At 43.2% G+C, this 26,750-nt stretch overlaps 1 protein-coding gene across 4 annotated transcripts in view; it reads right to left on the bottom strand.

Moving 5' to 3' along the window:
• pdlim5b (PDZ and LIM domain 5b) overlaps positions 1–26,750 on the bottom strand; it is a 35,603-nt gene extending 8,853 nt beyond the window's left edge. The window contains exons 1-5 of one of the 4 annotated variants that reach the window (XM_062412573.1): positions 26,576–26,750; positions 21,462–21,567; positions 11,772–11,923; positions 3,182–3,215; positions 2,414–2,907 (exon numbers count right to left, since the gene is read on the bottom strand). In XM_062412573.1, coding sequence (XP_062268557.1) covers positions 2,414–2,907; positions 3,182–3,215; positions 11,772–11,923; positions 21,462–21,560 — 779 coding nt within the window. In that variant the 5' untranslated portion in view covers positions 21,561–21,567; positions 26,576–26,750. Of the gene's footprint in view, positions 1–491; positions 515–2,413; positions 2,908–3,181; positions 3,216–11,771; positions 11,924–21,461; positions 21,568–26,575 lie in introns of all 4 variants that reach the window. The other 3 variants (XM_062412574.1, XM_062412576.1, XM_062412575.1) reach the window with 3 other exon arrangements.

Raw genomic sequence — 26,750 nt, 5'->3', positions numbered from 1 at the left:
AATAATATTTATGTCGAGTGTTTATGTGCACGGTTTAGTTCAAGTGCTGCTGAATCAATCACACGTCAAAAAGCTGAAGGATTTCTCAGTGTGTGTTAACCTGTGTGCACGGGTGAGGTGAGAGGTGATGGAACACAGCACAAGTCCAGTTTATTCTTAGCCGAAGCTGAATGTGCTTGGCAGTGATTTAAATGCCTCGAGTAAACAGTCTGAGGGCGCTGACAGGCCCGACGGCCCCGGGTCTCAATACATTAGCTAACGCACAAGCTCGATGCCGCCATGAAAACTGAATGGACATGTGTTGGGATCTTGAAATAAGCACGTGCTGTGAGCGTATGGTGAGCGTGCATGTGAGGTTTGCGAGGAGGTTACAGGTCAAAGGGGAGCAAGCCCGCCTCCTCGGTGTAATCATAAAGCAAGAGCGACGCTCGAGGCTGTGATCACATTCCACACGGTTACAGAGCCGGTGCATTATCAGCCGCAGCACTAACTTGATGTGTGTGTCGTCTTCCTCCTGTCGGCAGAGGAGAGGTCAACGGAAAAGAGATGGAGTGGAGAGAGAGAGCGTGAAAAGAACAGATGGGGAGAAAGAAAGAGGAGAAGAGCACAGTGCCAACACATGAAAGGCCCTTCTGAGAGAATTGAGCGGGTGGAGGAAAATAAGAAACACAAGAAAGTGAACAAAGAAAGCATGCAGGTCAGGACACAAACACACACGCACACACACACATGCAGGGACAAGCACACTCCATCCTTAAAAATGACTGGGAATCCAACAGTCAACCTTCTGGTTAGTGGACGACCCGCTCCTACCCCCTGAGCCACAGCGCCCCATAAATTAAAGAGCTGATGTTCTTTTATAACGGTAAATAGTTTTTGCTCTGTTCCTCACTTTTTGGGGGTTACGGTTGAGAACATTTTCAGGCCAAACACTCTGAAGGTCGGTTTCACAGATGAATTGAAGTGTGAAGAAACACGTTCCGCTCACTTGAAGCCAACGAACACACGTATCTGACCTGTTTTTTCAGGTGAGGCCGAATCAAAAAAAGAAGTTAAACCTAGATCCAGTCTGGTGTGACCGACCCAGTGAGCCAGAAAACCCTGCTGACGGAGCCCGGCTCAGAGCTGAGAGGATTTCTAATTAGAAACAAGTGTCCCGGCAGCGCGGCCTGTTGGGCAGACGGCGAGCGGCGAACCGGCCCCACTGTCGGTTCATGATAGGCAGTAGCACCGGTTCGCCTGTTGTCTAGACTCTGGTCCTTTTCCAGTTGCCCCGCTGGAAAATTTAAACAAGATGTGCGGCGTGCTTTGGATTTTCTCCCGCGTGCAGCTGCGCGAAGACTTGAGGTACTTGAGGACGGACTGTTTCGGTCAGAGCTCTCGAAAATGAGACACATATTTTGAGGTAAAACAGGGCACGGGGTAATATCAGAGACGCAGAATGAAGTATTTCATTTTCTGTAATATATGTACATTCCATCAGATAGTACAACTGTCAACTAATCCGTGGCCTCTGTGGATCCTGATTCCTACTGGTCCTGCTCACTAAAGCACATAGTGTGGTTCTAAATCACTTTTTCCATTTTAGCACCGTCACCAACATAAATAGAGAGAATCCTGTAACATATGCTGCAGAGGCCTCAGAAAGTATTCAGACCCCTTCACTATTTGAACGTGCTTGTGTTGGAGATTGAATATAAAAAAGGATATAACTGCCATTTTTGGCCGTAATTCTAAACTCAATAACCCACAAAGACAAAGTCAAACCATTTTGAACCCTCCCTGAGACCTGGTGCTGCTTCTTAGCGGCAGTGACATATAGAGACGAATTAGAGACAGTTGAATTCAGACATTGTGCTCCAGAGTTCACGTAATCTGCAACTGGGAGAAACGTTGACCTGTCAGCACGACGATGACCCGAAGCACACAGCCACGTAAATGCTGGAGCCGCATCAGGACAAGCTGTCTCTGAGTGTCCTTGAGTCTCCGGGCCAAAGCTCCGACTTAAAACCCATAAAACATCTGGGGACGGAGCTGATGGCAGCTCGGAGACGTTTCCCATCCAGGAGGATTTGCCAGGAGGAATGGGATGAAATCGCCAAACGCATCTGCACAAAGCTCACTGACGCTTAACCGAGAAGATTTGAGGATAAAGCTGCTGTAAGAGGGGCTTCGACAAAGTGCTGCACTCATACGGGTCTGCCTGTGTTTGTAAATCCGAGATTTCATTTTTGAACGTATAATACATCTGGAAAAAGTTCTTTCCTTTGCCATTGTGGGTTTCTGAATGTTAGAATTTAGATAAAGGGGTCTAAATGTTTGGTTTATTTAAGGCTTCAGTTTACCCTCCATACAAAGAGGGGGGAGAAAATATAGGAAAAACATACAACTGCATCTGATGGCTGGTACCTACCCGTTGAAGTGCTCTGACAGACCCTGGCTCTCCAAAAGACCTCGTCTCTGGCCCATAGCCACCTCACAGGCATTGGCGTTAGAGTAGAGGCTGATCGGCGTGTTATAGACGGAGGGCTGCGGGACAGTGGGATTGGAGGAGGGGGCTGTCACTCTGGCAGGGGATGAGGAGTTAGACGAGGAGGTGGAGGAGGCACTCTGGGAGGTGAGGGTGGAGCGAACCCCTGGAGCCGAGTTCGGAGCAGGGTGGCTGGACCTGAGTGGAAACGGAGGCTGCGGTGGCTGCGGTGGCTGGGAAGGGGCGGCAGGCGTGAAAGCGGACGACTCGGATGGAATGGAGGCTACTTTGGGGGCCACCGGGGAAGAGGTGCCCCCCCCGAAGGGCCGAGCCGTCTTGTTGTAGGCGGGGCTGGGCTGAAACGATGGCTTGGTGTACGTGGAGCTCGGGGCGGGGTGAGTGATCGGGACAGGCTTAATGATTTCCTGAGGCTCATCCTGGATAGAAGGTGAAGACACACAACATGCACAGACGGCAAATCCACAATGAACTCATGCACGTAAACACACGCATTCCCAAGGTGCACTGCACAGCAGGGGCATTAACAGTGTGCACACGGCTGTTTGAATGAAAGTCATGCCTGTGCCAAACAAGAGGTGCTATGCAATATGTTTCAACCAATTTGTGCCCTGACATAATATATGGAATATAATAACAGAATTCAGATACATTTAAATAAATATAAAGTTTGAAGTGAATGTTTGACTGTACCTTAGGCGCTTCATTTTTAGGGACACTGGAGGCTCTGTAAAGACAAAAGGACAATTATAAATTCACTGTGCACAAAAACCATAAATCAATAAAGTTTAATTTCTGCAAAACACATGACTGAACAGCTCTTAGGATCAGACTCCAGATTTGGGTTAGTACATGGACTCGTATAGGGTCAAAAAGGGGTTGAACTAAATGTTGTAATGTTATTTTTAGCTCTTGTTTTGATAGTTTGCAGTTGCATGTGAGCCTCTGAAAACATTCAAGTTTCTGCAAGTGTGGAAAGAATCTAAAATTGGAGAAAACTTTAGTCCTGAACTTTGAAATGTGTTTTGGTCTTTCAAAGGCTCCAAGAAGTGAGGTGCAATAACATAACTTTGATTTTAAAATAAAAGTGAAAAATAATACCACTACTAAATGTTAACAGTGATGTTATGTCTCTCTTAAGCAAGGTTCACGCTCTGGAAATTAACCTTTTATCGTATAATGAAATGAAAGGAAACAAATGGCTGGATGGAAAGTAGGAAATATCTGCTCCGGAAAAAATGGATGATGATGATGATAATAATCTGCAATTTGGAGCAAAGGTGCTATAACATGCAAAACCACCATTAAGTGTGAACCCAGTGTACTTCAGGGTGTGTCTGCATGCAGACTGGTGTCGAAGTGTGGCGTCCATCTGATTTACATTTGCTGTGGAGGGAGCTCCCACATGTTTTATCACCGATGGGAGAAGAGGGTGGTCTGTTTGTCTCCTCTCCTGAGATCTTTCTCACAGAGAACACCAAATACCCAATAAACTAGCATCTCCTTTTTTTTTTCACTCTCCATATTCTCTTTGTCTTTCCTATTAAACCTCCACCCTTAAAAAAAATCTATTCTTTCCCCATGTGTTATGTATTAATGTGTGTCATATGTGTGTCTTTCATGTCCAACGAGACACTTGTTAGTCCCCGTCTCAGAACGTCTGTGTTAGTGAGGCATTGAAACTCAAACGCAGACAGATGCCTTTTTACAACAATGTGTCCTATATTTGGTCCTGACATGCAGACACCACGTCCCTCATTTCTCATAAAACAAAACAAGACAGTGAGTCAGCAAGGCTGGTTCCGCACCATGAGCTACGGCATTTCCGCCTATCTTGCCTCTGCCATATTAGGAGAACGGTCAACAAACTCTCACGCATTTCCTCTTTGACTGAGCAGAGACGCAGCAGAAGTCGGGCCTGGCACCGGGTTACAACACAGCCCCGCCCTCCGGCCAGCTGGAATGCACAATTTCCACTTAGCTGTTATTATAAAGTATGCTTGTTTTCCAATGTACATCATTAGCGGATTTGCTTATGGAACAAAATCCATGTTGGGCCAAGGACAACAGGAAAAAGGTCTAAAGGTCAGAGAGGCAGGACCCAGGCCCACAATGAAGCCGTGTGTATCAGACTGGGACAGCTGGGTGGATTCACTATCTGTCTAATTCCCAGTGCAAACTGAAAAAAACACCGGCTGCGGTGGTCCCGCAAACATCTGCTCTGCTCGGCCGCTCTCTGCTGCCCTGCTGCCGGCCCGGCTGGATCTACTTTGTTCTGCCGTTACCAAGAGACACACAAAGTGGGAGTGTGTGGGCACACGTGTGGATCAGACTACTGCTCACATGCCCGCTCTCGTCTTGGTGGTGTGGGACCGCAAATTAAGATTTAATACTGCAAAACACTCCCTGTTTAAATACTCAAACTGAAACAACTGTGAAAGGAGTTATAGTTTGTTATTTTTCAAGCTGCTCCATCAGAAAAGCAATGATACCAAATGGACACACTTGTGAATATAGCGTGTGATGTCTTTAAGGAAAAGTTATGTGGACATAACGTGAAGAACATAAGAGTGGTTGTGGCTCAGAAGGTGCAGCGGGTCGTCCACTATAACCAGAAGGTTGGTGGTTTGATCCCCAGTAATGTGCGATAATAAAATCGCAGCTTGGTGGATGTGTATGAATGTGGGCGTGAATGGGTCAAATAAGCGCGTTGAGTGGTTGGTACGTTTACAATTGCAATGTATAAATACAGTCTATATATAAGTATAAAGGCTGAATATTACATTTATCTATATATTTGTAATATTTGTGTTACTACAGTATTTATATGTTCACTAGTGCTTTTGAGAGATGTCATAATTTCTCCCAAAGAACATGAGCTAAATGAGAACTCTGTAAAGCTGTTGAAATGTATTAATGTGACATGTTATGATTTTTTCTTTACTAAACCTGACCATGAATACAAAATATCTTAATCAGAGGCAATGTTGGCCCCTGTAATGTATCAGACTGCTTTTCATGGGTCATACCAGCACAGTTTGTGTTGTTTCTGTATTATTAAATATCGCTCCTGTTAAAGACCTGGTGCATGGCTTTTCTCAGCCTGTAACGTGCTTCAGTTGGTTCCTCCTAATCTGATCAGGAAGCCTTGTTTCATTAGATCACCGCTGCAGATATCTACAAGGATCACTACTGGCTAAATTTAGACTTTATTACAAAATAAAACCTCTTTCAAATATATAAGCTACAAAAACAGTTTAATTTAATTGGAAAAAGGAAAAAAAGTTCTCTCTCTCTCACACAAACACACATACACACACACAAACACACACACAGTTCCAGAACATGAGAATGAGGAGGTTAACCAGAGGAATAAGAGTGAGGGCACAGCGGACTGAAGCATTTCCATCCTGCCCTGTGTCTCTTTGAGGGCCAAGAGAAACAATCTGGTATTTGACTGAGTGACGGAGCAGCTAATAGACACAGCTTCCCCACCACACCCACACACTCACACACACACACACACACACAACCCTCACAACCTTACATTCACAGAGGGCACATTTGAATAAGTGTAGCGTTTCGTTTTCCCTGCACTGTTCTCACTTCAGTTTCACAAGTGTCAGACTTTTCCTCTATTCTCGGTTCAGTTTGGTTTACTCTGATCTCGAAGCAGGACTGGGAATCATAACTGGGTACAGATATAACATGACATGATATATGAGGGAGTAAAGGGCACGGTATAGAAAATAATTCATACAACCTATTGATGTCAGGCTCAAGTCAAGCTTCTCCAAAACATCTGCCCTCCTATATTTAACTTGTGTGATGAATGTTTAAACTCTGCGTGAGACCTGGCGAGCACTGTTTGTTCAGCTCGACCACATGCATGAAAACCTGAAGAAAAACCATGAAGAAGAAAGAAAACAGAGAGGGGGAAAAGCAAAGGAAACAAAACGAAAACGCCAACGGAGGGAGTTGGAACGAGCGGGAAAATAATCATGTTTTTTCTCTGTGTTTCTGTTTTTCTATGCAGCCAGGCTTTTCCGTTCAGTGGCAAAACTCACAGCGTGTGTCTGGCCTCTGTGATCCGTCCACAACCCTCCTCTCCACACGGCTCACTCCCATCACCCGGGAACGAGCATCTCGGAGGAGGGATTTTCTTTTTACACATTTTAGTGGGAAGAGTCAGAGCGACAGAAATGTGAGCGCTACACGAGTTAAAGCCGAGAGACGTGTAACGGGACACAGGGGCGGACTGGCCATCGGGAATACCGGGGACATCCCCGGTGGGCCGATGGCCGAAAATATAAATCCAACGGCCCATCACTATGATGTACCGGCCCACGCCTATCATCGCATCAGCCCTACAATGGTTGAAACAGCGGCACAAGCGTAATTTTCTCCAAGAGCTATACCTATCTATTCGCACTGACTGCTTTTATACTGCTACTCGCAATCGGTCTTCACACTCATGGTGACTATTTTTCGATTTTTTTTTAAGTGTCTTTTAATATGTGTTTTACAGACTTCGGAAGTCCAAAGTAAGAAAAGATCTCCACCTTATTAATAAACACCTCTAAATTGGTTCTTACACAGCCGAAGTGTAGAGAATTTGGATTTGCATACATACACGCAACGCGGCACCCAGTTATACGCATGCGCACAACCCATGAGGCCCAGGTGGGCCGCGCGCCGTGTATTGAGTGGGCCGGTCTGACAGAAACTCCCGGGCCACTTTTTTCCCCCAGTCCGCCCCTGACGGGACAGTTGCTGCTGTCAGCTGCACGAACACTTCACTATCATGGTTAATCGTCATGTCTGCATGTGTGTCGCGTCTGTGTCGAGTGAGAACCCACCGTGCACTTTCCCTTATCACCAGCCACTTACATTGAACTGGAGGTGTACGTTCATAGTCTTCATCTCTATGCGCTACTAACCCCTGCTCAAGTAAATCATAGAAAACAATGTGCCCTCCAGGACCAAACAAAAGATATGCAGATTTGAATTTAATTTCACCAAGATATGGACATTTTATCAAGACTAGATTAAGGAATAAAGTAAGTAGCGGAATGAGGGAGTTCTTCTTTCTGGACAGTGCATCTACGACAGAATAAACTGCAATTATATTTCTTATTTCTATATTTTTTGTATGAGACTGGTCCCCCATGCCTTCTAAAGTGTCTTCCGACCACTGCACCGCAACTGGCTGAGGCAGCCAAGAGTCAGTCAGGGGGCTCGGCACTGCGTCGGCCCGTCCTCTGCTTCACCCTGGTATAAATACCGCATAAGATTTGATGGGTTGGCCATGTATGATTTGGCCCTGGCAGATTTAACCCACTGCTCTCCAGCTGATTTGTATTTAGCTACAGTAAGTGGCCAGAAAATTGGTTTCTGAGGTCACAGTGACTTTTGACCTTTGACCAACAAATTCTAATCAATTCACTCATCAGTCCAAATGAATATTTGAACCAAATTTTGAGAAATTCCCTCAAGGGGTTCTTGAGATATTGTGTTCACAAGATTGGGACGGGCGGACGACCTGAAAACAAAACTCCTCTGGCCAATGAGTGTTGCAGGTGCAGATGCATCAAATCTGTAATATGTGGATGTACATGTGTGTAACTTCTTGCTTTCTTGTTCCTCCTACAACTGCACGTGTTCCAGGCACGCACACACAGACACACACACACACACACACACAGAAAAACACAACAAAAACACATACACAAGTGGAAAATAGTGGAAGCACAGAGGAAATGCTTGCTGTGTTGATCTGCGATATGTTTGAGGTTTTGGAACCAGGTGCAGCCAGCCGCAGCCTCTGGGGAGCAGTGTTTCATTGGGCTGTGCTGCATATTGCAATGACAATAAATAAACATCAATTATCATACTTTCCGCTGGCTACTTCCCACAGATCCCTGGTGACTGTTAGCTGCTCTGCAACTACACATGATTGCAGCACAGAAAGTGCAGACCCATAAAACCCACTGATAACTGCTGACAATGCAACGTCAAGAGTTGATAGCTTGGCCTTGTCAAAATAAAAGCCTGGATCCTCAGCACAAACAACTACACTAACATGAATAGTAAACATGTTTTACTCTGGCAGTGATATTCCCCTCAACAGGCAAACAGACTCTGTTTTGACATCTTGTCTTAAAACCACAGTCTTGGAAACAAACACTTTTTTTTTTCTCCCAGTCACAAAAACACATAACAACTCTTTGCTCATCTGGACGCATCTAGTCCGATTTGATTTTGATTTGCTGTTTAATGGAACAACAGGCCGAGGAGGGCGCTCATTACCTCTCTCATGAAAACATGCTCCCCCTCTCCTAGCAACAGGGACATAACCTAAACATAATGGCACCAACAGTCGTGTGTTGGCAGGACGATGCACGGACATGATGCACGTTATGAAACCTAAAATGGTTTTCATTGGATGTTTATCTCACATTTCTTAACTTGAAGAAATTGCGTGTGACGGCATGTGACTAACTTTATAACCATTTCCATTTTATTCCCACTTGTGCAACTGAACTGTAGATGGACTGCAGTGTTTACATGGCGTGTTACTGTGTGATTCCAGTTTGAATAAACAATGGACAGACTCCCAGTGGTGGAGATCACTCAAAACGTTTTGCGTCACTTCGAGTCCAAATAAACAGAGAAACGTGAACTCAAGTAAAAGTACAAACTATTCTCTTTGAGTTTGAAGAAAGCACTAATTGCTTTAAATACACTTACAGTATAAAAGTACTTGCAGGGTGTAGCCTTTTCCCTATGGTCAACTACATCATCAACTGTCGCGGTATATTATGTCTTAAACAAGAATAACACAGTCTCTGCTGTATAACTAAAGAACGTTGCAGAAACTGAAGACACGCACATTGATTCAATAATGGCTCAATCCATTTCATGTGTGTCTTCCTCACCAGTGATGCTGCTGCTGCAGGAGGCGGGGTCTAATGTTACCTGCCTGCTCTGATTGGATCGGTGGATCAATTCCCTTTTCATTATTGATTACTTTTAAAGGTATAAATGTAGTGAAGTCGAATATGCTGACATAGGCAGTTGAGCGAAGTGAGAAGTACTGAAACTAAATCAACTCCAGTAAAGTACAGATACATTTAAAAGGCTCTTAAGAACAGTAACAAGATAAAAACGCTTTCTAACACCCCACCACTGTGAGTGTGTCACAGTTAAACAGTTTAAAACTCTTATTTATGTGTCGCTGGATGCATTTTAACAGCAGCCGGCTTTGAAGAATAACAACAGACGTGATGCAAACTACAACCATTTATCATTGTAGATGTTCAGTGGGCGATTTCTGCTGTAGTTTACATGTACGATGAGACCAGATTGTTTGATGTTTCCTGGTGCATCCATTAATCTCAGTAGATTACATACAGCTGTTGGACACGGGGGCTATTTTGGGACGATATTCCCACCATTGAAAGCACAGAGGCACTCTCCGGCTCTGATGTGGCGACAGAATGAAAACCAGGCCCTGGGTTTTTCTGTCAACATGTTTTACGGGTCGGAAAGTGTGCGTGCCTCGCCTCTTGTTTGTGACACTAAAGCTGCTCTTCTTCACACTTGGCTGCAGAAGCTGGTCTGTGTTTGGTAAATAGTCGGCTCCGATTCATGTGAAGGGACAGTTCTTTGTAACTTTGTTTTTTTGGATGCATGGTCTTTAAAACGATATAAAACGGACAATCCACGCAACAACTGCAGAGCTGGTAAACTGATCTCAAACTGTTTGCATTGCCTGTGCAAACATTTGAGCCATTCGTCATTGAAGAGAAAAAATCCAAGATTTTGTGGATATTGTTGTAATACTTTGAGAATAAAGTCATAATTCAACAGGGAAAAAGCCATAATATCATAAAAATACATTCTTACATTATGAGGATAAAGGGAAAAAAAGCTACTTTTTTAGGAGATAAATAGTTGCCGTGCTCTAAGGAGTTTACTCCCTCTGGTTCGAAAGTCTTGATTTCCAATCTCACGACCGCTACCAAACATTTCCTCTTACGCAAAAGAGGCAATTTCCTCCAAGTCTGTGTGGAGCTTTCTTCAGAGAAGACACAGTTTCTTTTTCTCAATCTTTTCAAAGTCCTGATTCTAATGATAATGTTTCTTAATCTGTGAAACGCACACGAAAGCTGGTCTTATGATATTTCCCCTCTAACATGACACTCAAATTATAAATTTATTATCATATTATCATGACTTTATTCCATTTAATTTATGACAACTTTCTCTAATTCTCAGACTTGTTTCCTTCCAGCATAGTTTGGCAGAGTGTCAGTATAAATGAAACATCTTCAACTAGAAAAACGTTGTTTGGTGCATCTTCTTACTGAAACCTTCTCTCTCTGGACAGATATAATGACAGGCTCTGCTGGATCCCAGCTCTCCTTTCTTTAAAGCATATATTAAGGGGAAAAGGGAGGATTAAGAGCTTTCATTCTGAAGCTCTCATATGGCCTTAACACACTCGAGGGCCCCAGAATACCAGGTATTCTCCTTGTTAATGACAAGAGCAGAGGAGCAGCTGATGAACTCAGCATGATCAGATAAAAAACCAAGGCCGAAGCCTGATCTGATGACTTCTGCAGACACCGTGCCATACACCACACAGACAGGAGGAACATGTGTTGATTGCTAAGAGCTTCAAAGTAATTAGACAGAATTCAGGTGGTTATTTATTTCTTCTGTGCAGGCTGTGCAGCATTAATATGTAAAACGGTACTGGTACCTTACTAATGAGGTATTTTAGTTTATAATTTAGCTGAGGATTTTCGATCCTGGGACCTCAGTTTATGTCAAGTGAACTAATCTGCATTAAATGTGTTGAATTAAGACTAAATCTTGATGCTTCAGTGCAGTTTTGTCAACTCTAATTACGACTCGGATGATCTGATTGACTGCATAAACCAACACAAAGCTTAATCTAGTCTAATGTTTGCAAACTGGCTGCAGGACCTGCAGAGGCAGAGCTGTTTCAAATAAGCACCGCGGGAGCTCGTCTGTTTCAATTGATGAAAGGACAAATTGAATGCAGGACGAAATAACCAAATATAACAATCAAGCTTCCTGTTGCTGCATCGACACTTTTTTTAGAATGTGAAAAAATGCTTTAAAAGCACATTTCAAAAGTTCCACTCGTAGGCTGGGATACACACAAGTGGGGCAGGCAAATGGACAGAGAATGCATTTCATTGTTGAACTATAGAGTTCATAGATTACATCAGAAGGTGCGCTCGTGTGTTACCTCTGTAGAGAGAGGTCGAGATTGCCTGTGCAGGCCTTGATCTTGTTCTGGGCCTCGAGGTGATTCATGCGGTCCGTGGCGATGCCGTTGATGGAGAGAATGATGTCTCCGATGCTCATCTTGGCTCGGATCGCCTTGCCGCCATCGGTCAGCTGCAATATAAAGATGCAAACAAGAAAACACGCTTAACAGAAGAGTTACACCAACTCTGCCTCTTATTGAAGAGAAAGATTCATTCTGTCAGAAGTGAAATGTTCACTTGTGTTTTGTGTGTACATTTGAAACTTTAGGGTTTTACATCACATATTCTCGGTAAGAAGAATAAGGATAACATTCTGTGTAAGTACTTTTGTGTTGATTTGTTGCTTTGAATCACAAAGCGTGCTCTACTTCCTGTTTCCTGTCTTATGAAACTTTAGTCAGATAAGAGAGGCTTTTTATTCTCCTGACAACACAGGACAGGATTCTACATGCACCTAAAAAAAAAAAAGATCTGCCCATAAAAAAAATCTAAAAGAATTCCCACTGGGATGACTCACACGACCAAATAACCACAGACCACAAATCCAAACCACAAGATTTCCCCATGTTTAAATTATAGTCACAAGTGTGTGATGTGTGTTTCAATTACAAATATATTATTGATGCTGGTAAGTTAATGTAAAAAACTGATAAACGCTGTACTTTGCAAATTGAGGGGTTTTTATATTTTACAAAGTAACAAAAAGTGTGTAAAAGCTCAACTCGTTCTCAGGGACAGTTCAATTGGTAACGTGGACTCAGGGTTAACGGCTTAAAGCTCTTCAACCGTCTGTCTATCAGTGAGCAGTATAACGCAGGCTGAAGCTGAGTCAGCTCTTCTGTTTGCTTTCATGCTGAGACATGACTTTAACAAACAGGAATCAACGTAATAAAACCATGACGACGGGATGACTCTCTACCAGGAGGCGCGGGGATCGACCGGTGGTTGCACAAGGCTCTGCACACCGTATCACTCACCCGCTGCCCACTTGTGTCTGCACGTACTCTGAGTTCTCTGGAAGCAAAGTGATTTTGTCAGTTGACTCCATCGAGTGCGGAACAGAAAATTGGGACTCGGAATAAATGTAAAATAACACCTTCCCCGCTGCTGTCAAATTTCTGCATGCCCAAAAAAAACCACTTTCCAATCATCTTTTTTTATTTATATAAACCCGCCCTGATTAGACAGATAAACGTGGGAACAAGATATTCCCATTACCCACTCACAAAGAATGTGCTCAGGTTCGATAACCGCAAAAGAACCTTTTCCCGGTTTTAAGCTGAGACATAAACAATGTCCCATTGTGTCGACCCTCGTACTGACAAACCGGGGAAAGGAGTGGGCGGGAGGACGAGGAAAAGAATGAGGAAGTGACATAGCGGCGGCGGCAGGGACCCACACATTTCTCCGGAGCCGTGCTTCTTTCCCTGCCTCCTTATCGAGGGGATCAGAAGAATGTAGAGTGTGTGGCTGCGACGGATGTATACATGGCAGCATGGAGGAGCCCTGTGGTGCAGCGGCGTGCTCGGTGTGACTCACAAAGAGCAGGGGGCACATGTAAAGCTTCGGCTGACTCACTCGCTCTCTGGACGTCCGACACAGACTCGCACCTGTCAGCATTTTACTGCGTCTGACCTGACTCAGTCACTGTCAGTAAAACAACTCGTTAGGGTTCAGTGTGGAGGCCAATAAAGAGCGTGTGATCACTGGAATCCATTGTCCCCGTCTTACTCTACAGAGCCCGACCCATGTGCAGGCGATAATAATGATATTTGCAAGTTAGATGTTTTTGATACTAAAGAGTTCGGCAATATATATGTTGAATAAAATAATGTCGATGGTGTTGTTAACCCCTTAAGTCCAATATATTTAATCAAGGCCTGATATTTACTTCCAACCAGGAGGTTATGTTTTCATCTGCGTTTGTTAGTCACTAAGCAGGATTATGCAAAAAACCACAGAAGTGATTAAAAATACAATTATAATCAAATTTAAAGAACAAAGAGATTGAAGTTTTCATCCATACATTATCTACAAAAGACAAATATATATCGGCACACGTTGGCAAACATAAATGCAGATACTGATTTGTAAATGAAAGACTCCAGAGGTCAACAGCAGGGGGAAGTAGGGGGGGGGGTTGTTGAATGAACATGTCCCTGGGACATGCCTCTCCATCCCTCGATGTCTCCCTCTCTGGACGTCTGTGTGTGTGTGTGTGTGTGTGTGTGTGTGTGTGTGTGTGTAAGAGAGAAAGAGAGAGAGTGGAAAGGACAAGCTCTCTCCTTGTAGGGATGTGAGAGAGAGGACTGTGGCATAGCTCTATGGCAATTCCTCAAACATGTCCTATTTCCAGAGGTGAAGAGAGAAGCGGACTCTTGTAACATTCCCAGAAAGATGTGTTTTAATGTTTGACGCTCTCGTCTGCAGAGGACAGAGATCACTTTATAAACCCTGATGTCCTTCAATCACACGCTGCCTCACTCACAAGGAGAAGAAAACAAATAGATGTCACAGTAGGAATCCCTGGAATCCACCATCTATAAATATAAATCAAGGTCTGACGCACTCATGACAGGGAGCAGATAAGTAATGAACATGAACCTTGGCTGTGCTACTCCAGCTCCAGAAAGACAGCAGGATGTTTTCACAATGCGCTTTTAACGAATACTATTGACCGCTTTGTATTATGTAATGTGTGCACTCGATCAAAGGACAAGTTCCTATTTAAAACCCTTTCTAGGTTTAATCAAAAAAAAAAGAGGACGGAGTTTTACAACTTAGTCTAAAGAGTGAAAAAAAGCACCTTTGTGTTTGTGTCTTTGTGTTTCTTTGGCAGATGACAAAGACGTTTTCAAATGTCTTTCCAACTGCGTTTACATGAATGGGATTCCAGCCTCACAATGGTGCGGCTGCTACGCTGCTGTGGTCCTCTCCACACGGCTGATTTTACTGCTGTGCAGTTACTGGTGGGTCCACGCTGCTCATGTAAGTGTCTCTAAGATTTACCTTGAAGGCCACATATTGCATAAGACTTAGTGTCCTACACTGGATGGTCTGATTATTCCTCACTGAAAAGCTCCTTGATTTATCTCTGCAAATGTTTTTATGGAAGAACTCCATCTTGGTCCGACTGTAAAAAGATGAGCACATATATCTGGCGAAAACCTGGGAGAAGAGAAAATGATCTTTATTGAGTCAACTTGATATGCAATAGTTCTGATATTCAATACTTCATTTTAGATTTAAATGTTTCTCTTTTTTCCACATGTTCTGTATATTTAATACAGAGAGAAGATGTCATTTTTTTTAAATAAGGGGTGTCTTGTAATTCCTGTACAGGAATAATAAATAGTATATGTACACTGTGTGTATATGTAAAAAGAGGGTTAACAGACTATAAAACCATACAGCTCAACAGAAGCTTTGAAAAAGAACAGTCCTTTTCTTCCCTGTGTGTTTAACCGATCGTTTATTTAGATAAAATCAAATAAAGTCATGAAAGCACATTTGATGTGGTTCATTCTCAAAATGTTCAAAATGTTTTACTTTAAAACTTTTGATTTGTTATTGACGGGAAAAGGAGTCAGAGGTTGAGTTTAAAGAGAAAAACAGCTTTGTTAAGAAGTTGATATGGTGCAAATAAAGTCTCTGCTCTGTTGAGGAAAGCTGTTGCCAAACCTCCAAATACCTTTCAAACCACTGATTTGCACCACAGTGACAACGCCAAACATTTTAAATTTCACACAACACTCAGTATGGGCAAAACATTTACAGTACATGCTTTAAAAACCAGATACACTTGGGGAAAGGTGATATGGTTAAGATCACACGTACCTTATTATTAGGATACTAATCATGTTCCCTTCTGGTAGGTTTGTAATTTCCTGTCTTAACTGTCGAAATTATGGTGTAAGGAAAAGGGCTGTGGTCATTTTTACGTTTCAGAAGTCATGTTACAGGAAGCGTCTTGTGGTGGGAGCTGCAGGCCTGTGAGACGCAAGTCATGTCTGTGTAGGAAAGACGTAAGAGGGGGGACCTTATATGGAAAAGGCTCGGCACTAACGCTATGTCCTCCAGGCTGCAGCGGATTGACTCACTCCGGCTGTCTAATTAAAATAAGTAACCCTCCACTAAGCGCTGTGCGGCTACACACCTGCTACACTTGGCTCAAAACGTTTCAACAGCGGGAAGTGTGCATGTTAATGGGGAAGACAGCGGTCGGGGGGGGGGGGTTGCAAAATGGCAAAGTCCCCCTTTTCCTCCGAGCCAAACATCCCAATTAAGCACTCGAGCAGCGGTACGGTGCTGGTTGTCATGGTTTGACCCCCGTCTCCCGCTGGATCAATCAGGCGGCTGGAAAACACGAGATGCCGGGCGGACCCACACGGGTGCTCTCACTCGAATCGCCATGACAACGCCAACAAAACAGCACAAAGCGGCACCAGGCCCTCGATGAATAGTGAATGTGCTTCAGTCAGGTCAGAAACAAGCCCGGCCGACAAGCGCTGCTCAAGCAGATCGGGGCAGAGCAACGTTTTTTACCCTTAAAATAGCAACTACAACTTCAGTTTGATTTGGAAGAGAGAGAGAGAGAGAATGGTTCATTTCCAGTTCTCACACTGAACATATGTTCGTGCACGATCTCCTGAGAGAAGTGTGGAGCTGCCAGAATCAAACCAAACTTTAGATCACTTACAAAGACTTCAAAGCCATTAAAAAACAATATAAGAATTCTATACAGAGTTTGGTGTATTTATTGCGGCAGCGGCACTTCTGGTTAATAAGTCTAGCACATTGGTAATATCCAGTGTACAGTTATGTGACAGTTCAGCAAGTGGGACTACGCATGTGGGAGCTCAACGCATTGATGGACTTTGTTTTTCACGCTTAGACACTGAGCCAAACAGAATAAGAGACCGTTTGTCACTGCAGAGGGCTGCTGTTGCCCAATAAAATTAACGTAGAATTGCTTTAAACGGGTATTTGGACATGATGGAGCCTAATTCATGCACCAGATTGAGTTTGTAACTCAATTCCAACTCATTACAACTCTTTTGGCTCTCTGCCAACCAAAATGCCCAATATAATTGTTAAGTTTCACCTACTTTCTGGATGGCAACATCCTTAACGTACTTAATCACAGGTTAAATCTTAAGAATATACGGTTTCTACGCTTTCCAATAGCTAAGACGTTAAAAAAACATGGGTTCATTCAAAGGTACAACAACATAACTCAAGAAGGCACTTGAACACTAATGGATACTTGGAATGGGAAATGAGTTTCACTTTCAGCGACTGTGGTAAACGTATAAATTGCCTTGCAACTTGAGAGCCGTGCAAAGCGCTTGACAGGGCTTTATATCAGGGGACGTCTGTTATCAAGAGCGAGTCACTATCACTGTTATCACTGTCCCACTGCAGTAATTGTGGGTTGTGTTCAAGCTACAAACCACAAAGTCTGAAGGGCTTTTTTTGCACGTCTTTGAGTTTATACCACATGGGCTCATTCTCTTCTAAGCAGCAAACCGTTTCGAGCGGAGACAAAGAGGATTCCATCAAAAAATAATAGAGCGAGCGATCTAAATCAAAATCAAGTTATTCTTTATAACTCTGCCATATTGCATTGGGGAGATTGAAAGCAGATGCCTCGACGCAGCTCGAGACAGACACCAGAGATCTCAGCCGGGGATCAAACACATACTGCAGATGACATTTTTCTACTAAAACACACGTGTAACCTGAACACGTCTTTAGGAGCCTGCGTAAAATCACAGTTTATTAGATTATTGTCCGTGAAGATGATAAACCCCAAAGATTCAAAACGGTCTCTATTAAATGTCGCTTTCCATGTTAAAATGTTCGGGAGATTTAATAGAAGAGACAGAAACAATCAATTTGGCAGCTCCGCGGTCCAGACCACACGCTCACAGATTACAGCCAGTCTTTCTCCACCTGAATAGATTTCTTCTGGATCTGATATTTTGGTACGTTAACGTTCAATGTGATCCTTTAAATATTAAAACCTAAAAAGGGCACATTTTAAGAATGAAAGTTCCAATTCTATATCAATGGGTCATTAAATATGACTGATGGTTATGTTTGTGACCGATTTAAATTGGTTATCTTGAAGTAGCTTCATCATATGAAAACATAAACATAGTTGCATTTGAAGGACACATCTGGAGGGACAGAGATCTAATGCAAACAAAGAGCTAAAATTAGCTTCTGCAAATGTTCCCTCCAAGTATCGCATGCCCCTAAAACAGCAAACAAAAGGATACGGAGGGCAAGTAGGGGAAGTGAGGGGTCGATGGAAAAAGAAGGGAACAATTCCACTGCGCTGCCCTCGTCCCGACCCACGGGAACCAGACAATGATCAGCACAGGCATGCATAATGGGGTGAAGCTTTTCTACAGATTGTATAACCATATAAGTAATCATAAGTAGTGCCATAACAGCGCGTCCACTCAAATCAATAGAATTGGCCAGTGGAAGTCTTTCCATGTGGAGGCCTGTCAAGAAATTCCTGAATAAAGGAGCTGGGATAACCACAGACAACAAGGATGGAAAGAGTCTTGAGGAACAGGCGTCCACGCACAAAATGTACAGAACTAAGTCCTTCCGTGTTGTACACGTCTATACAACACTGGGTGGTCTTGCTTGTGACGGTTAGTTGCTTTGTTCAAAAGTTGAGTCAACAACACAGAATTAACATAACAAAACACAACTTGTATATACATTCGTACAACATGCTAGTTTTTTGATGAAAGGGTTGATAATAACCCTTCGAACACGAAACCATTTCAGAGCTCATAGTAACGCTCTCCAATTCAACGTCACTGCACTAAAATATTCACCGAGGGAATTTCACCATATGTTCATAATGGACTCGTGCCTAAGTGCCTGAAGCCTGCATTCTCTCGAATGACCAGCAGGGGGGGACTCTACTTGTTGCTATAAAAGTATTTTTATAGAAGTCAAATAGAAATGTATAAATTTAAACATTTACCTAAGGAGTTCAAGGTCTCAATCATTAGTTTCAGGTCTTCTTCAATACAGCATGATGTTCATTTTATAAACTATCGTCCCATTTAGAGTAAAATTGATGTTAAAGTAAGGTATGTATTTGGGTCATGGATACCGCGTGATTGACAGTTAGTATTGTCCAATGGTAGCAGGTCACAGGTATCGATGTGCGTACGTCATTCTCCCCCAAATATAGTTACTTTTGTTATGATCTCTTTTGTGCATTTTGCGCATTTTAAGTTAGTATTGCTATGACACCCAACTGAATATTACACAACGAATATTTATGGCACAGCATATAAACTCTCCTCCAACTCACATTTTTATTTAGTGCTTTTACAGCGGCCAGATACTCCTTAAAAGGAACAAGGAAAACAGGCTGCGGTCGTCTCGTCCTGAGGAACCGGCCTTAAATTATGTACATAATCCGAGGATCAGTTACATATGGGACCCATATGTCGAGTCATTACATCATTATTCCAGTTATCGTATCCATCTAAGCAAAACAATACGAGATCTAATGTGATACCAACAGATGGTTATTCTTTTCAGAAAAGTCTATTTAACATTGTCGGTGTCTAATGAACTTGAAAATAGGCCTGTGGTCGGCTCCATTTTCTACTAATTCATCTAATGGCTGAGCTGAAGTAATGGTTAAACTGTTGGCAGATGTTTCCATACATACTCGGCTGAGTAACTCTTCCCTCGGTAAATACAGCTGGTTGATACAGATACGCTAGATGGATAAAACTGACATGTAAATAAATGTATGTATAACCATTTAGCTATACTACTGCAGCCTGCATCGTGTTGGCCTGATGTGACAATAGGATTCTTGTATTAATAGACAAACGGATAAATGATCCCTGGCACAATAAGGAAATCTAAGCCGTTCACTCTGAAAATCGAATAAAGGGCGAGTGGCTCTGCAGCTCCTGACCGCTGATGACTCAGCACAGGGCGGCTGGTGGACACAGGCTGTATTCAACACTTTTATGGTCCAGAGCTAAACCGCAACCATGACCCACAAGAAATGACTCGTCAGACCGACCACTTCACATGCACTCCAGATTTGAATTGATGCAAAGTTCCCTATCGGGTCACCTGTCTCTCTTTTAAATAATCTTTATACTATGAAAACATGACACGGCGAATACCAGATATAATAATACCGATACCATTTTTGATATAATATCAAAAATCTATGTGAAAGTAGAACATATGTCCTCTTGACCCTTAAGAATTGAACTGAAACTGCATTAAACTGATGTAAATTGTCAATATATTCATTTTCAACTTCACCTCTGGAAAGATTTCGATTTTTTTCTATATTTATACATTTTAACACTTGAATGTACTCCAATATCTAATCAGGTGACGAGTGTGGAGCTCGGGGGTCACGTATTGTTTTTGAGATATGATGACAGGATGTGTGCCGACAGCTACGTGCACGTTTACGACACGTGCCAGGTACCATTATTATCACAGTGGCAAGGCATAAAAATAGTCCGAGCAGCTATGCCGGCCTTTGCGTACCCTTTGGAGTAATTATGTCCTGACACAAAGTCACTTCACTTCGCGGCACATAACTTTCAAAATGTTGTAACCGATCCCGCCAGCAAATAAACACTGCAACTGACCTTGGACCCGACACTGAGATCGCAATTACATAACAGGAAGCAGTTAGAGGTGAATAACACGCCTCAGTCTGCAGCAGACAGTTGTTTTCACAGCACTGGCCACGCTGGTAGAAGACAAGCTGACTACTTCTAATCCTGTTTGACAAGAGGCATGTTAGTATAATTGAGACACTTCAGACAGCCCCGGGTTCGAATCCACCCAAGACCAACATTAAACTCCGCTGCGCTTCTTTAGATGAGGGCAACAATATGAAGATAAACGCTGTAATTATAACTGTGTTCATGCAGAGGACGGACCTGTCAGATAAACAGGCCTGATTGTCAAACAGCGCACGGCTCTTCCAGCAGAACCTCACCCCGGGCTCAGGCCTCGACAGAACCTCGTCAGCCCACTCGGAATTTATGTGGCACACGGATAGTTATTCCAGAACCTCTGTGGCTTTCTAGAGTTTCATTCTAATGGGCTGTTTAAGGACAGGTCCTGATGCCTCCACTGCCGAACCCAGCGCACATTGTCTCCCCTGGGTTTCACATCAGAACTAATGCCAGGGAGCAAGGCCAGGGCACTTCGCACTATCCCGCCTCCGAATGACAGCAGGCGTTAACAGCCACCGGCTTAATCCTCCAAATATATCCGGAAAGGCCGTCGGAGGAAATTCAAGGGAGGCCGGGTTCTTTTTCTTTTTTTCTCCTTAAATTGACGGATGTTGGGTCACGGCTCAGTTATGTAACATTATTATGACAATAGTCACAGTCTTGACGGGGGATAGGTCAAGACCGGGGGGGGGGAATAACAGGGGCCACGAACTGTTGGAGGGGGTGTCTAAAGTCTAAATCCAGCAATAAGTGTCACGCAGGAGATGAATGGGACATGAACTTTATCACTGAATAGGCAAATGGCATAGTGAGCGTGAGTAGCATTCCTCAGAGGTGTCGTGAAGTAAAGGCTACGCAAGTGGTGTTTATGTGTGTGTGCGTGTGTGTTTGTGTGTCACTGACCCGTGATATGGTGAGGGGCAGACAGAAGTCCTTCCCTCCTTGCAGTCTGAAGCCCCAGGGGGCGGGGCCAGCCAGGGAGACGCTGTAGCTGCTGCTCATGATTCACCTGGAGACAGAACAACACACTTTTATACTCACTGTACACGAATCTATATTAAGAGATATGATTTAACAAGAAGTATATTCTCCACAGAGATGGAACATATATTCAGATACGACAGAGAATAAAAACAGAAGATAATAACAGGAATAAAGAAAATGTGTATTCTTGCATTAGGTTGTATACGTGCGCTGTGCAGCCCACACTGACATTTGGTAAAGATTACTATTATCAATGTAGAACACTGTAATCTGCTCATTCTGCTAAAACCAAAACAGCAGCATTCCACTGATGAATAGGAATTAAAGGTTGTGTATGCTGCTGCTGGTTTTTCCATCCTTTTCCTAGCGATAATAATATCTTACGTCTGACACACTAAAGAATGTTTCCTCTTTCCTGTCCGACACAATATGTCATCACATATGTTTTGCAGATATGATGTACACTCAACGTCTTAAGACATTGCTTGGCTTTTATCGTACAGAAGCAGTTTCAATTCAAGTGCAGCTTTCTAATATGAGTTCTCTATTTAAGATGCCAGCTCAGCAGCTTTGGAGCTTGTCTGGGTAAAGGAGCGGGGCTGTAATATATCGTTTACAGTGAATCCTCCCGAGAGCAGGACAGACCTGGAAAGGAGTGAGAACTGGAGGGTTTAATGAGGAGCTGGAAGTCTAAGAACCACCATGAAAGAGCTTCAAATCTTTACCATGAAGCAGGGTTCAACTCTTTTTCATATAGGACTGTCAAAAAACCCTTTAGAGTGCGAAATGGCGTTCTTCTTCTTCTTCTTCCAGCGCATTGGAAGAGATGTTTGCCAACAAGAACGAGGGAACAGTTGGAAATATGTGACACATAAACACAGATAATCGTTTGTTTAGCTGCGAAGAGACTCAGATCAGACATTCTATCATCTCAGTCCCTCTCACTGAACCGGCTCCTGAATTACACCCGAACAGAACAAAACCAATCTGAGATCATCAATATTTCTATAGTATGAATATAAGAATATGGAGATACTGAATGCATGACTATTGCTAATAATTAGCAGCACAGATTTACACATATTTTTAAATTTAAACTATAATCACACTCCCGTTTGAACATATAGGTGTTTAACAAAAAATACGAGTGGTGAGGTAACTTTACTTCGATTAGGCATTGGAAGGTATCTTATCTTCTTTATTCCAAAAAATGTATGGTTGTCATCTTCGCATGTTCTGTGTCAGAATAATCAATCACACTCATTCCTGGGGTTTAGATATAGATAAACATTGAAATCTTGATATTAAATTACCAGCATGCAGTAAGATCTTGCTTGTTAAATTCTATGTGACAGATTGAGCACTGATCTTTCCTAAGACAACTGTCATGATGCTCGGTCTGAACACTGACAAATGAATGAGGAAGGCAACACCCTGGGTGTCTGGAGACTTGCTGGAGCTCAGCTTCACTTCTGCCGGCTCAGAGTTTCATTGTTGCCACAAATGGCAATCGCAGCCTACATTACGTACATAACCTCATGGCTGGATCATATCCTGATTACAGTAACGTGCATGCAAATTAAATAGACGGTTCCAGAAAATGAGACACTGAAAAGAGGATTTGAGGCCATAAAATAGTTCATGCACAGTTGATTTTCACTGGTTGAAGCCCTGCCTGTCATGCATTCCTTTTTCCCCTGAAAAACTGAAGCTGCAAGCTATTTATTGGAAGCGAGACCCGAGGTAAGTGCAGTCACATGTGGAGATTTAGAGCATTATCTAATTCATTAGGTTGATGACTGGGGATATTGGTTATCCCATATTTGCTGAATACACTTTACTGTCCAATAAGAAAGAGAGGAAGAGAGACAGTGGTGTCTCCTGCTGCTGCTGTGCACAGTTTCAGCAAAACCCCTGGATCACGTGGAAATCCACGATGTCCCCTCTGAGCTGCCCGATGCAAAGAGGGGGATGTTGACATGAAAACAAGACATCAAAAGACTCGCCCATGAGCATTACACGTCATGTACCGTACACTGCAATTACAAGGAAGAGGGGGAAGTACAGAGGTAAAGCTGCATGAGTCTGACTTTGAACAGATGGAAGCATTGATAATAGTTATCAGAATTTACTCGTAAAAGCAACCGAGACCCAGAGGGAGGCCAAGACTTCATGTTGGAAAAGGTGGTGAAGGAAACGGGAGGTGAATAGATAAATAACTTCTATCCCTTTGTATTGAAATCATAGGTTTAAAGGTAATGTTTAATTTAAAAGTCCTTGGCTTTGGAGAACTTTGCGAAATACATATTCTAATTGTAACTGGCACCCTGCCCAGGGTGAACCCCGCCTCTCACCCAATGTCAGCTGGGATTTGATCCAGCCCCCCCGCAACCCTTAAAGGATAGTGATGGATGTGTATGTAACTTCTTAAAACTAAGAAACAACACATTTCAACCCCTGCCTTGAAAATAACCATCAAAAGACATATATTCATGTGTGCTGGGCAGTGCAGACTAAACATACTTTCCCAGTGAGTATTTCATGTGTAATAACACCTTGTAATCCCAGAGGCATGTCATTTCGACATTGCAAGTCATGCTTCCGTCACGAAGCCCCTCAGGGCCGCAGCACCACCTGCTGCAACCCGTCCCCTGGTTAGTCGTACGAGACACAAATCAAATCGTAGGCTCATGCCTGCACGCTGTCTCATCGCCGGCACGCCTGGAGGGGAACAGGCCTCTTTAAAGCCGAGCGGACATAAAAGTGTGCGGGGGGGTGGAGGGGAAGAAGTAAAAATCGCAATGTGAAAGTGACAGGGAGGAGCCAAACACCTGGAACGCAGCGGGGCATGAAGAGCTCTAGTATTCTTGCTATGCACTTCCACAATCTAGTGGATATTCTCAAACAGACACGCAGAATATGCAGATCTATAATGAGATAGTAAGCAATTGAGTGTGTCTTGGAGATGAGCTGGGGAAATGAAAAGGCCTAAACAAGAAGATTTTCCATCCATTGCCCATCTAATGATACCACTTATCCTGTGAGGGTCATGGATGGGCCAATCCCAGCTGACGTTGGTCGAGAGGTGGGAGACACTATGTTGTTCCACACATTGTCACCATGAAATTCAACCCATGCATGCACTGGCATTGTCTGAGTAACATCACTCTATAAAAAACTGCTATAGAAGTCTCAAGAACACATGAATAAATACTTATATTTATTAATAATCAAGCTTTTTGAGATTTACTACAGCACAAGGCATCTGAACTCTAACGTCACGGAAGCTGCTGATGCCACAGCCACAACTTTCACACTGTTCCAGGCAACAATGGCAATTTTCTCAAGTGACACAAAACACACTGGACATCAACACTGTAGATTTTATGCAACACCCTTTGATCCAAAAGTCCCAGCTAGAGGACACGCCGCCATTGTTAAACCACCAAACACCTCGAGGAATGCACAGCGTTGAATTGCTGTGTCACAAGTGCGTCAGATTCCTTCCGTATTGGATTTCAGCCGACGTCTCAGTAAAAAAGGTGCGTGACATGTTTTGGTAGAAGGCAAATAGATGGAATTTTGGCTCACGTCGACTCAAAGTAATGCTGGACCCGCATATCAACCCGCATTTCTCTTCCTAATATGGAGAAAACAAACATACGGCTCTTCTCATCTCGTGTCACTGCCTGTTTTCCAGTCCCTTATGATATCATGCATGGACATGAGCTGACACACCTTCTCAGTGTTCCCAAACAAAAGCAAGCAGTCGGGCTGTGCACGAAACATTTTATCAGCAGCACCCTGATTAACCTCTTTCAGCTATTTAGAGCTTAATTCTGGTCATTTGTCACTCGGGGGCCTTATCTTTCCAGTTCCTGTCATAACGGCGCTTTATTCTGTCAAATGTTTCAACACTTTCACAACAGAAGCCAGATTAAAACACAATCCTTTCAGCACAGGACACAGGAGAACTGCTGACCAAGTTATCTACTGGCTCAGACATGCACACGTTCCTGTAGTAGATGTTATTTTAACTCGCTTAGGACGTGCAATATCTAAATAGTCTGATGCTGAATTTAAATGCAACTGGTTTACAGTGAATGTGACCTGCCAGGTGGAAGTAAGCAGGATTTAATGTGACGTTGGGGTTATAAGTTTACACAGTTACTGTATAATAATAATAATCATTGAGAAAAAGCTTTCATAGTTGGTAATCACACACGGGTCAATGGGGTTTATCATGACTCCATGTTCGTCATGCTCATGTCTCAATGCTTCAGGACACAATGTGGCTGGTGACATCATCATCATCATCGACAGGACATGTTGACTCACTGAGGGAGGTTGACTCTCACAGTGTGAGGTCATTAACTGCACCAATGTACTCTACCTCTAACTGTCTATCAAAATAGGATGACGACAGATATGCCAACTTAAAATCAGGTGGACTTGTTCCAGCCTGACTTTATGGGACAAGTCTGTCAACATGCTGGTGCCATGTTTGCTTTAAAGCAAGTTTCCTTGTCAAAAAGGAAAAGACTATACCTTTAGTAGAATATGATGACATTCCTACTTTCACATGTCTTACCTTTAATAATATGAATGGTATACAACGATAACTTATTCTCATAATAATAACAGTTGAGGTCATGGGGCAAATCAATAATTACCCAGGTTGTCGTCATTCATTTTCCTGTTTGCAGAACCTGTCCCTCCCTGCACTGCTCATTTCTTCTCACGGAAACTGAGCATAGACTTGTCTTTACTCTGTGTTCCATTGGGTGTGACATTAAACCACATGTCTGACTTTATCTAACCCCACTCTCAGCCTGGTTGTGTTACTGGTTAAGAGTCAAGTTAAAGATTGTTTGGTGGTGGTGCTATAATAAAGAGTTTATTAGAGGAAAGGTACACAAGGAAGTTTTTATGATGATTTCGAAGTAGAAAGTCTGTGACAGGGTCGTAAACGTGAAGCAGTAAACCGACCAGAGACGGTGAGTTTCGGTCGGTGTCCAGGTGTCGGGACTCACCTCTCTCGTGAAGCCGGGGTCCGGTGCTCGGGCTCTGGGTGAGGAGCGAGACTTGGGTCCGTTGCTTGTCAGTTTCCAAGAGGAGTGGAGAGAACGGAACTGAGGCTTCCGCATATAAGCCAGCCCCGCGAGGGTGCGTGTGTGTGTGTGTGTCTGTGTGTTTGGAAGAGAGAGA

Source organism: Platichthys flesus, chromosome 19 (genome assembly GCF_949316205.1).
Source record: "Platichthys flesus chromosome 19, fPlaFle2.1, whole genome shotgun sequence".
Classification (NCBI taxonomy): Eukaryota; Metazoa; Chordata; class Actinopteri; order Pleuronectiformes; family Pleuronectidae; genus Platichthys; species Platichthys flesus.
Note: the sequence above shows the minus strand (reverse complement) of the source record. Positions and strands in the feature narration are given on the sequence as shown.